Source organism: Sinocyclocheilus rhinocerous, unplaced genomic scaffold (genome assembly GCF_001515625.1).
Source record: "Sinocyclocheilus rhinocerous isolate Xijiao unplaced genomic scaffold, SAMN03320098_v1.1 scaffold1256, whole genome shotgun sequence".
Classification (NCBI taxonomy): Eukaryota; Metazoa; Chordata; class Actinopteri; order Cypriniformes; family Cyprinidae; genus Sinocyclocheilus; species Sinocyclocheilus rhinocerous.
In genome coordinates, this window is record NW_015646445.1 from 1172764 (window position 1) to 1185813 (window position 13050).

The following is a 13050-nucleotide window of genomic DNA, read 5'->3' on the forward strand; positions in this document are numbered from 1 at the left end:
GTTACAGCTTTTTGATAAAGCTCTAATTGGTTTTCTTTTGGAAATATGTTTCAAATTCACACTGAATGCATTAATGACTGTAAAGCATGTCTGTGTGTGTCAAAATCGTGATTAAAATAGAAATCGCAAAATTGATCAAAGAAATCGCGATAGGTTTTTTTTGTCCATATCGCACAGCCCTATTCTGAATACTTATTTTGACATTAAAGCCACAAAATGCCATTTGACTGTGCATTGAAGCTTTTAAAAATCATTATTATTTTGTAAAAAAAAAAAATCTGTACGTGATGTATTTTTAAAAATATTTTTGAACTCAGCATCATCAAATTATGCAATAATAGGCCTTTTCTACATTTTTTAAGATGCAGGGCTGTTATGATGTGACTGAATGTGGTTCCAAATAGGCCGCCAGTCTGTGCGTTGCTGTTATTCGTTAACTATGTTGGCTTTTCTTGGAACTATTTTTGACAACTGAGATAAAGGTAGATGAAATAACTGGCCATATTGTGTCTAAAATATACGTCACTCGTGCTGCTCATGATGTGGCCGTGCTTATATTCAGTACGACAACACGACTGCGGGTGTCATTTTGTGGAAAAACAGGACGGGTGCATAGAAGGGGCTTGTTTTTTTATAGGCCGGGGTATTTTAAGGGGGAATAGGGAGGTAGGAAGGGAGTAAAATCTATCTGTTTTTACTTATCCTCACATTTCTGGCTGGGGTACGCACCATGGGAGGTGCAGTGGGCGGCCCAATGATGGCAGGGAAGGGCGTGAAGGTGTGCTGATGCGTGTGTTGGTGCTGGTGCATATGCTGATGTTGGTGAAACTCGGCTCGGAGGAGCGACACAGGGGCCAACGGCGACCCTGTGGCCCCCGGCGCCGCCCCCCGACCTCGCTCCGAGCTCTGAACCAGGAAGCGGTTGTTCAGCTCCTGCCGCAGAAGATCATGCTCTGCAAGAAAGGAGAGCGAAGGGGAAAAAGGCGGGAAAGTGGGGAGATGGGGAAGACACGGGAGGGAAAAGAAAAAAAAGGCACGGGCGGCCAGTGAGTTTTCACAACAGCGGTAGGAAGAAGCGAAAGAGGGTAGTCACCTGGCTTTCTCTGTTTCTCCAATTCAAGGTGTGAGGGTTTTCTACGTGAGGACTCATTGGTGGAGGTAAGAGAGTTGCCTGTGACAATGTGCCAATCAGAATCCCCGAATGAGGCTGGCAATACATGATTGGTTGGTTGAAAGATATCAAGAGGCTGGTATCTAAAGACAAGAGAGAACCAAGAGTCACCTCAGCAGAAAACACACACACACTTGAGCCGACAAACATAAACTCTTATACGGCCTTAAAGGGATCGTTCACCCCAAAATGAAAATTACCCTCATTTTGTTCCAAACCTGAATGACTTGCTCTCTTCTGTGGAACACAATCAAAACTGTTTTCAACACACTGACTTATATCGCATGGATAAAAAAATAATAATTATTATAAAAGAAGAAACAAATGCATACAGGTTTGCATACAAAATTTTCATTTTTGGGCAAACTCTCCCTTTGAGACCCTTCTTAAAATTTAAGAAACTCTTCAAGCACTTGCTTGATGCTTAAAAAAGACATTAATAGATACTTTTAGTTTAGAGTCTAAATGAACATTGATCAAAAACAGAACTTTTGGTACTATTGCAATGACTTGAGCCATGTGTTTACCAAAGGTTTACACCGTAGAGGTTAGCTGCATGTATAAACCTGCTATTTTTTTCTTGTTTAGATTTAGATCAGCATGTAGCTTTAAAATGCCTGGAACTGGAACAAAAAAATACACTTACCGCATAAAGAAACGCTGAGATGAAGAGGACAGGTATAATTTTCATCTCACATTTTGCATTTAGTGTAAATTGTATCAAAATCTGATTTAACTGTCAAAGGCAAAATAACAGCCAATAAAACAGAAGTTTACTGCCCGAGACACAGGATCCAGATATTAGAAATGAACAGTATAGCTGACATCCTTTTTTTATTACAGGCATCATATACAGTAGAAAAATGGGCCAACTGGATATAAGTCACATATTTCATATGCTGACCTCTGATGCGTGCCCCATTTCGCCTCACTCTTGAAACATCTTGAAAAGAATGCAATTTAAGAGCAATGCTGTTGTTACTGAATACTTTATCCATAAAGCTGTCTTTAACATGGGTTATTTGTCAACAAACAGAGCAATTTATGCTTTACACCAAGCAATTTAAAGCACAGGAACTGTAGGAAAGGTCCTTACATTTGCGGGAACCAAATGTGTTTTTAAGACTAGCACTACACTAAATATGCTCATTTAAAACAGGATGAATTTTGATGAACAAACAATGTATATAGTCACGTACTCTCATTTCTATCATACACTCATTTCTTAGGTCTAAGTTAAAAAATGTATACCCTTAGTGCACTTATGCACTAGAGAAAGCTGCAAAGGAGCATTTGAGGGACAAAAACTGGGTATAAAACTGGAGCCTCGATTCTTATTGGTCAAGGAAATTTAATGTCCAAGTGCAAGTTAAGATTTTTTGCAGCGGTCTCTGGTGCAGTGCAAACTCTAGCGTGTACGCACCTTTATGCAAGTGATATATTTGAATTAACTTGTCATATTACAGAACTGAAGAAACCTATTGTCCAAAATATTCTCAAATCTCATACTAACTATGCCAGAAACAGTTTAAATCTCAATGAAGGGGTTCTCACCTGGATAGGGTGGTCCGGCAGGGTGTCCTGGCACCACCAGGCTGTTGGTCGGTAAGGTGGGTGGAGGAGGCAGTGTAGCAGGGTTGGCGAACATGGCCGGATGGCTGGAGAGGTGAGAGGGCGAGTGAAGGGAGTAGTGGGAGGAGGGCAGACCGGCTATGGAGAGAGGAAGAGGAGGAGCAGGAGACGGGAGGCCGCTGAGGTGATGAGGGGAGTGAGGCAGGTGGTATTTTGGAGGAAGCGTGGAAGGGTTGTTGCTGTGATTAGAAAGGAAAGACAGTATATGAGAAACAATATTGATATTAGGGCAGCTTATGAACTTAGAGCTGTCAATTTTCAGGTTTTATTACAAATTAAAATGTGTTTTTGTTGTGAGAAAAACAATATTTAATTATGTAAATATAATAAATAAAATTATGTATATATATACAGTGGTGGCCAAAATTATTAGAACACTAGTATTTTCACCAATTAAAAAAATGAGTTGTCCTTGTGCAAACAAAAATCTCACTGGATTATTACAATTAATAGCAAAATGAATGGAAATGGAAATGTAAACTGATATTTCCTACTGACACACTACAGCAAAAGATAACTGAAATAAGATAAAGAAATAACTGACTTAAAACCATTTTTTTTTGCTGGTGAAAATACTAGTGTTCTAATAATTTTGGTCACCACTGTACAGTGGTGTGAAAAAGTTTTTGCCCCCTTCCTGTTTTTTTTTGCCTATTTGTCACACTTGAATGATTCAGATCATCAAACAAAGTTTAATATTACACAAAGATAACCCGAGTAAATACAAAATGCAGTTTTGAAATGATGATTTCATTTATTAAGGGGAAAAAGCTGTCCAAACCTGCCTGGCACTACGTGAAAAAGTAATTGCCCCCTAAATCTAATAACTGGTTGTGCCACTCTTTGCAGCAACAACTGCAATCAAACGTATGCGATAACTGGCAATGAGTCTTTCACATCGCTGTGGAGGAATTTTGGCCCACTCTTCTTTGCAGAATTGTTTTCATTCTATTATACAGGTTTTTGTAAAAAAAAAAAAAGTTACTAACCTGATGTCGTGAAGACTGCTGTATGGCGAAGGATGATGACGGTGACTGATGACTGGATGGCTGTGGTGCAATGGGGGCGGGACTCTGTGCTCCAGTGAATGTGATTGGTTCCTCAGGAGGGACGGGGTGGGGTTAGGGGGCACAGATTCCTTCTTGATAGCGAGAGGGTTCGTGGAGAGCGGGTGCGTTCTAGGCGCGGGGGCTGCCGCCGCAGCAGGGGCAGGAGACCCCGTAGGGGGCGACGCTGGAGTCGGACTTGAGATCGGCGGGACAAACGAAACGTCGTTACTCTGTTCCTGGCTACGCTGAAGGCCAGACACTTTGGTCGAGCTGGAAGTTTTGGACCCGAGATTCTCATTCGTTGGTGTAACTAGAAAAAAAGAGAGACACAAAGAGAGTTTAAAATCTGTATTTGTATTTATTTAGTTTCTGTATTTAATTCAGATGTCAAATGCAATTTAGATGCTTTTATTGATATACAGTAACTGGGGGGCAAAGACCTCAGGTATTTAGAAATAAATCATGCAATTCTTCCAATTGTAAAGACCAGGCCACACCACAGGATAGTGAAAATGCCATAGGGTTTTTTTTTTTTTTTTCTCTGGTGCATGGGAGCATCTCAAATCAAATGCACTTGCAGTTTGGCGCAGCTGATAGTGTGGGATTGGTTTGCCAATCCATCCATTAGGTTGCAGCAGTGTGAACAGAAACCAGCCGTGATGTCTTCTTCACCCACTGTGCATAACGCTGGCATACGCCAAGACACCAAAAGCATCCACATCTGTCTGACTGTCTTCCTCTCTGCACCTCATCTTTCTTATCTCCCCTTTATCGTTTCATCCCAGGTTTCTTTTCTTTCTGTATTTCTTTCTCCCTCCATGGGTTTTATGAAGTGTTTAATCAGGTCATTTTCATGCTTGACTATAATCAGATGATCCAATTTTCTGCAAGCAATCCAGTCAGAATGAATAAATCAGAGCTAATTAAAGTTAAATGCTGTTCCCATTCATAGATTTACAGAGCACACAGTCTGCCATGAAATAATTATGTTTCAATTGTGCTGTGAAAAGGGATCATGCACCCTTTATACTGGCCTTTCAGAGTCCCCCCCTTGCTCGCTCTTTCTTTTTCACAAGATATTTCCAGGGATTTCGGTAACACTGCCAGAGTCTTTGTACAGAGGAACTTCTGTTTTTGCTCAGTTAATCGGAGCACAGTGCAAGAAAAAAAGCGTTTAGACTCAGCATTTTACAGACTATAGTCATTCAACATGTAAATGCACAGTAAAATAATTAAGAGTTAAGAAAAGGATGGTGCATCATAAAATCCATCTATACATATCCAGACTCAATCCAATAGCTAGTGTACACACTAGGGCTGCACGATAAATCGCATGCGATATTTAACGCGCTCTTGTCAGTAAAGCCGGTTCTGTAATCAGCGGTAAACCTCCATCGCGTGCGTGCTTTCACATGGAGCAGCATTTACTACACAGAGCCGTTGTTCACTGACAAGCTGCGCAAAACCACGTTCATATATTGGGAGCATCTCAAATCAAATGCACTTGCAGTTTGGCGCAGCTGATAGTGTGGGATTGGTTTGCCAATCCATCCATTAGGTTGCAGCAGTGTGAACAGAAACCAGCCGTGATGTCTTCTTCACCCACTGTGCATAACGCTGGCATACGCCAAGACACCAAAAGCATCCACATCTGTCTGACTGTCTTCCTCTCTGCACCTCATCTTTCTTATCTCCCCTTTATCGTTTCATCCCAGGTTTCTTTTCTTTCTGTATTTCTTTCTCCCTCCATGGGTTTTATGAAGTGTTTAATCAGGTCATTTTCATGCTTGACTATAATCAGATGATCCAATTTTCTGCAAGCAATCCAGTCAGAATGAATAAATCAGAGCTAATTAAAGTTAAATGCCGTTCCCATTCATAGATTTACAGAGCACACAGTCTGCCATGAAATAATTATGTTTCAATTGTGCTGTGAAAAGGGATCATGCACCCTTTATACTGGCCTTTCAGAGTCCCCCCCTTGCTCGCTCTTTCTTTTTCACAAGATATTTCCAGGGATTTCGGTAACACTGCCAGAGTCTTTGTACAGAGGAACTTCTGTTTTTGCTCAGTTAATCGGAGCACAGTGCAAGAAAAAAAGCGTTTAGACTCAGCATTTTACAGACTATAGTCATTCAACATGTAAATGCACAGTAAAATAATTAAGAGTTAAGAAAAGGATGGTGCATCATAAAATCCATCTATACATATCCAGACTCAATCCAATAGCTAGTGTACACACTAGGGCTGCACGATAAATCGCATGCGATATTTAACGCGCTCTTGTCAGTAAAGCCGGTTCTGTAATCAGCGGTAAACCTCCATCGCGTGCGTGCTTTCACATGGAGCAGCATTTACTACACAGAGCCGTTGTTCACTGACAAGCTGCGCAAAACCACGTTCATATATGATAGCATGCGATTTATCGTGTAGCCCACACACACACAAATGTGTATATAAATGTACATTTAATAACTCATGTACATCTTAAAATTATTATATTTATATCACCAGTTGGTCAATCTGCTCTCTAGGAATCAGTATTGACAAACCCATTTCAGTCGACCACTGAATGTAACCAAAAACCGTAAGGGACCGTAAAGATTGAGAATCTATTAAGGAAAAGTCCATACTGATCAACCACTTACAGAATAAAATTAATAAATCACACTATAACACTGATATTAACACTGGTAAATATTATCATTAGCAAATCTTAAAATTAAAATGTGTTGTTCATACTTTGAAATTGTGATACCTAAATTCACTTTAAGCATTTAAAACTATTTTTTTCATTAATCCATCATAGCATAAAATTTTTATATTAGCCAATTATTGCATAAAAACACTCTATTGGCATACACCTGTTTCATAAATGCCTATTTGATTGCCAACAGTGCTAGAAAAGAACGCAGAAGGGAAAGATAGAGAGTAGAGAGTAATTTAAGACAATATCTTCCATAGGCCACTAATTAGTACATTTAATGCAGTCCTCATTCCTAACAGCTTAGTGCAACCTCAAACAAAGACTTTGAAAGCCTGCAGGCCATTAAAACCTCAGACCGGAGCTCCTAATGGAATATCTGCGCTGTATTAATATAGCACTTAATCATTAATGGACACCGATAATTGAGGGATAAAAACGCTAGCTTGAGTTCTTGACATATTTCTCCCCTGCCGAATGTGACGCACCTCCTAAATGAGCCCAAACAGAACATGTTCTTACAAAGAAAACTGTCCTTTTAAGCGCGTAGGTGGTGGAGCTTGTCTGCTTTTGCAGCTCTGGGTTGGCTTTTGAAGGTTTTCCGGGAACGGCAGTGGTTAGGATTTGTAGGGCAGAGCCACGTACAAGATTAGCGCGAAATGAGAACTTCTACCCAATTGCTCGGAAAGGTCTAAACAGATGCACTCACGGATAACCCCGTCTTGCTTGCCTTTTCCTACAAAGCACAGAGAAGAAATACGTCGCCCGTCGGTGACGTTGCCTTGGAAACAGGTCTCCGAGGCACGTTTGTGTGGTGAAAGCGGACAGTGGTAGTCAGGCTCCTCAGCTAGCGGGCCGTGGCACTTTAAGCACAATGGGCCCTGCGCTCTCTCTTAATGATGATTCTAATGGGCCATAATGGCAGCCAGCAGGCAGGACAAGACATACAAGCTTGCCTTCTTTCTCATTAAAAAAGTGCCCTGTGAATGTCTCGGCTCGTCTGGATGCCTGCTGTACATAACGAAGGGACTTCTTCCCAGTCTGGAATGTGGCCGTAATCATTTCACACAAAATGTGACACAATGTCATTCGAAATGAGCGCCGGGCAGCCGGTGTGATGTCACGCTGCTGCCAGTGGCGTTGCTTGTCTTAGCACGGGCGAGGTTGTCACCTGCGAAATTCTTGTCAATTTTTGGTTGCGGTAAATTGTTAACGTGTCAGCCTCACTGTAGACACATCAGAATAGGGATAGGGCAAGTTGCCACATTAAAGATGTACGGCTTTCAATTTTCTCAAAACATTCCACATTGTGACTGTTGGCCCTGAAATTCTGCCTTAGGAATCTTTTAATGAGAAGACAGTGTCAAATAAACTTGTAACTCCTTTAACTTTCGTTTCTGACAACTGACAGGCCTCAAGGCAGAAATATTTCTCGGAGACAAACAAGACCTCATTATCCAACACCAAGGTCAGTGATAGATTTACCGTGCCCGCTAACAACAAAACCTCACAACACACCAACTTCAGTGTAAATGCTTACCCATTCAAACATTGCCACCGTGATTTTAGGGTCTTGGATTGCTGCTTGCTAGGCGTTCAAAGTAGTTTTAGTGTATTGCTATTACTAGGGTGGTGCTAGGCGGTTACTCCAAAAATTCTGTTAGATATGGCTCTTTCTATGGACTATTTTCACCCACTTTATTGTCCACCAGGCAAAAATCATCATTTTGATTGCTTAAGTACGAAAAGTTAAACCAAAACAATTTCTAACAAGTTTCACAATTTAATATTTCATAGCCATAATGGTACATTCACAGACTGCCTTATGCAAATACCCTGGGGTGCAGACACTAGCCAATCGCACTCATGCAACACCAGGAAACTAATGTGATTGGCTGCTGTCACCCTGACGGTCGTGTCAGCTCCAAGCTTCAGACACACCCTACATTAAGCGTCGATGCCGACGCCCCGTGTGAATGTACCGTAACACAAAATAAATAAATAAAGCAAGTGTATATTTGCTAACACAAATGGTACAGCAAAATAAAAAAGCAAAAACAAATGATTATTATTAATATATTATTATTATTAAAATAACAAAGCATGTGTTTGTGTTATATCAACACAAATGGTGCAGCAAAATAAATAAACATGATTTATTATTATCATCATTATTATTATTAAGATAATACTACTACTAATAATCATCATCTTAATAAATATGAATAATATTAATATTATGAATTATTTTTATTAATAAAATAAGGCATGTGTGCTATAACAGCACAAATGGTGCAGCAAAAGAAATAAAAAATAACTATTATTATTATTATTATTTTGAAGAAGAAGAAGAAGAAGGGAGAGGAGGAGGAGGAGGGAAGGAAGAGAAAAAGAGGAAGAAGAAATATGATCAGGTGTTTGTTCAAAAAAGAATAGTAATGATAAGTAGAGTTGGTAACAATTTCAATAATTTAACAAGGACTTCTTGCCATGCCATTGTATGCCTTACAGTGCTCTCAAGCTTCGAACAGAACAGCATTTTTAATCTGTAACATAGAACAGGCAACAAAAGAGACCCTTAAGATTGAGTGAAATCACAGCAGAGCTATTAGACAGACAAGAGCGCCCACAGATTTGTGGAGGTCAAAGGTCGCATTCTGAGGAGGGAGTGACACTCCCTTGGGACGTGTTGGCATCCCTGTTCACCAGATGACACTTCAGCAGACTATTGATCTATCCTCTCCCCCTGCTGCTTCTATCATGGTACAATCTCTCAAGGGACTCTGGCCTCAACACGTGCCTACTGCGGTAGAAACCACTAGCAGTGACGGTAGGGGTGTGCATACTCATGACGGATGGTTCTAGCAGAGGCAGGGTGACCCCAGCATCGCCCCACAGCTGTCCCACTAAGATATCCTTGACCTCTGACCTCATTTCAGGCTCAGACAGCCGTCTTGGAACATCTGGAGAGCTGCCGTACTATAGCCATTACACACACACCGACATGGAAGAAAGTGTAGACAGATGGCTGTAGCTTCCAGTGAAAATTCTTTCCAGGGTTCTGAAAAAGTGTCTCATATTACAAGTGACTTTTCTAATCTACTTATGATCAACAGTTGTGTAACTAATAGCAAGGAAATGAATTTAATGACAACTAAATCATCAGCACATAATATACAGGCACACACATTGAGTAAAAACTTCCTTTGAAATTTTGTTCATGACTATCTCATGTAAGTACATATTTCACTAGTAATGGGACAGTTCATACTTTGGCGGTATGAAATTGCGGGAAAGTAAAGGCACAAAATCATAACAGTGTGTCTTGCAGGGCTGGGCATCATTTAGATTTGAATTTGACAACCCCTTTTAAATGTACATTTCGGAATTTGAATTCAATTTGAAAAAACAACAAACATGACTCAATTCTAATTTGAAATTACACTCCAAAAAACCCTCTAAACTCTCTAAAAATATGCCCCAATGTACTGTTTTGAAGGAATTTTCTATAATGATTTTTCACAGGTGTTTTCCCTGATATTTAGCCAGAAAAGCCAAGACAAAATCTTGGCTTGACAAAGCCTTGTTTAAAAGTTCTAAACTTTTTTAAAGCCTTTAGAGAGACGGATGGATAGAACGACAAGACAGAACGATAGATGGATACAACGATTATAGATGAATGGGTCGTTCAACTTAGATAGATAGATAGACAGATATAGATATAGATAGATATCTCTAGTCTCTTTTGCAGTGCAAGGCATTGTGTTTAATATTAGCACAAAGCATTCACACATGCATACTTTTAATATACAAAGCATCAAGACATCATCAACACACTATTTTCAACATAACGCTCGAGACACACTAATCCTAATGTAGCACACTATGAACTGCGACGCAGCCGTGCCTATTTCCAGACTATTAAGCTCCCCACCCCCCTTACAACAATATTCTCAACCGTCTCCTGTTGCACATGCAAATGGGAGATTATGGATTTACGTCTTAGTCCGTCTCTTTTTTTATGTAATAAAAACAGCTCATATGCAAACAGGGTCTTAAGACAAGGCAGCAGAGGATGCAAATTCTCTCAAATGACCAGGGGTCAGTGATGCTTATTGCAAATACTCACACACCACGCTGCCTTCTGCCGAGAGAACTCAAGCCTAACGCTACACATTGTGAGTTCATTTCCCTCGCAAACCCTGCGGTATATCTCTCCATCAACACTGTGTGCCAAAAAATAAACATTAATAATCATGCACAAAAACAGAAATAAAACCTCAAGTAACAAGCTAAAAGCCGCCTCCAGCTGATGAAGTCAACAAACAGAATAAGACACAGGAATTTATCTCCCGAACAGGTGCTGCATGGAGAGCTGTCATCTTTTCACAGATTAGCGGCATCCAGACAGGAAATTCTCTCCTCTTTACCAGTCAAATCCACTGGGATCTGCATTTCATTGTGCCAACAAAGAACAGAGAATGCCAAAACATCTAAATCACCACTGGGTGGGTTCCTCTAGCTGATGGAGATTTTGGCTTCAGATATGTTGATAATAAGCCTGAATATTGTCAAAATGTGATAAATTAATTTATGGAGAAAAACACCATCTAGAGATGTACAATATATCGGTGACCATATTGGTATTGACATTATTCGTTTTTTCTTTTGAGATAATATTTTAGTAGTATGACTTCTATTGTACATTAAAATATGTTTTTGCCTAATTTCACATGGTAATACACATGATAAATTAAATGAAAAATATAAATTATTAAATATGTATGTATATAAATGTATATGTATATTTTTTATAATGTAAATATATCAGGATTTCCACAAAAATATAAAGCAATAAAAACATTATTAATAACCAACTACCAATACTAATTGAGCATCAAATCAGCATATTTCTGAAAGATCATGTGACACTGAAGACTGGAGTAATTTCAACTGAAAAGTCCGCTTTGCCATAATTTAGTGATTAATAATTTAGTGACTTAAACATTTAATAAGTATTTTTACTATATTTTCCAAATAATATTTCAAATAAAGACAGCCAAGGTGAGCAAAAGAAAAAAAAATAAAATATTAGACCAGTAGACATTAAATGTAAAACAAAAATAATACGCATGTATGTCACACTCTTTACAGTGCTGTACACCTGATGGCATATGTTTGGCTTTACATCACTGTGTAGTATTATATGCAGTTACCATTTTACAGTACTGTTGTATAAGCTGCCCTACAGATGCATAAAAGCATACCGTATTTCTCTTGGAGAAGTTTAGATGAAGCTCCTCTAAATCCATCCCTATTGAGAAAACAGACAAGCAAAAACAGCCTGTGCGTTTCAAGACAACACTGTAAAAAATTGCTGTAGTTTCTACAGTAAAATTTTACAGAATATTACTGTTTAAACATTTTACAAGATGTAGCTGTAATTCGCAATGCATTCTGGGTCAAATAAGGTTTTACAGTTGTTAACAGTATATTTCCATGTCAACTGTAATTCTTTTACAAGAAGCAGGTGTTGTCACTGTAGCTCCTGGTTTTTACACTAACTTACTGTAGTGTGGCATTATGGGATGTGGCGCTTCATTAAAATCTGAAATCCAGCCGACTGGAGCAGCTCGAGAACGATCGAAGATTTATTCATAATTCCTGGTAAGTTCACTTAATTTTACTTAAGAAATATATCCTTTTATATTTATTTAAGTTAATGTATAAGCGATATCATGTTACAATAGCCTGCTATCACGACATTTAGACAAGCGGCCTTGGTATGTGCAGTAAGCTGGAAATTGCTATCATAGCATAGTTAGGCTAAATGCTGCATTTTTCTCATTTTGGACGTTTAATTTTCTCATTGAGAGCATTTAAAATAGTGTTTACCCAACTTTTAACATAATGCCCAGTGCGAACGATTCTCATAGTAACTACTATCTGTCGAAATAACAGACGAACAGCAAAATATGTGGAATTTGTGAAATTTATATGTGTTCAACTGTCCCATATTGACGTGACAACTTACTATAATTAGAAACTAACATTACTAACATTACTGTGTCTATTGCCACTGTAATTGTACTGACATTAAAGCTGGTCCGGGACAATTTTTTAGTGAAAGACATCTTTACATGCCCGATTGGACAAGTTAGCCTGATTAAAACTTGGGTGAAAAAAAAAAAAAAACTAGGGAAAAACAAATCAAAACGCGAGATTTTAATTTTATAGTTTTTATTGATTTTATTACATTCAACATCAAAACAAATAACCTTAACGGCACACATAAACTCACAAGAAACATGAGGTAAATGTTCAAACTGTTGAGTTTATTTATAACATATGATATTGTTAAGGAGCATAAGCGAGCTGTTTTGCTGATTATCACGATTGCAAATGTTACATAGTTCAATACACAATTAGTTAACATTAAGTTACTTACTTTTTAGACACAATATTGACTGTTGTTCTATTTCACCAACGAAAAT

The 13050-nt window shown here is 38.9% G+C and overlaps 1 protein-coding gene across 1 annotated transcript in view; it reads right to left on the reverse strand.

Moving 5' to 3' along the window:
• The window catches only part of LOC107707821 (fibrosin-1-like protein), a gene marked incomplete at its 3' end in the record, with an annotated part of 343126 nt that overhangs the window by 11680 nt on the left and 318396 nt on the right, over positions 1-13050 (reverse strand). Inside the window, exons 7-10 of the mRNA XM_016511913.1 lie at positions 3793-4162; positions 2726-2982; positions 2076-2114; positions 709-953 (exon numbers count right to left, since the gene is read on the reverse strand). Coding sequence (XP_016367399.1) covers positions 709-953; positions 2076-2114; positions 2726-2982; positions 3793-4162 — 911 coding nt within the window. The remainder of the gene's footprint in view (positions 1-708; positions 954-2075; positions 2115-2725; positions 2983-3792; positions 4163-13050) is intronic.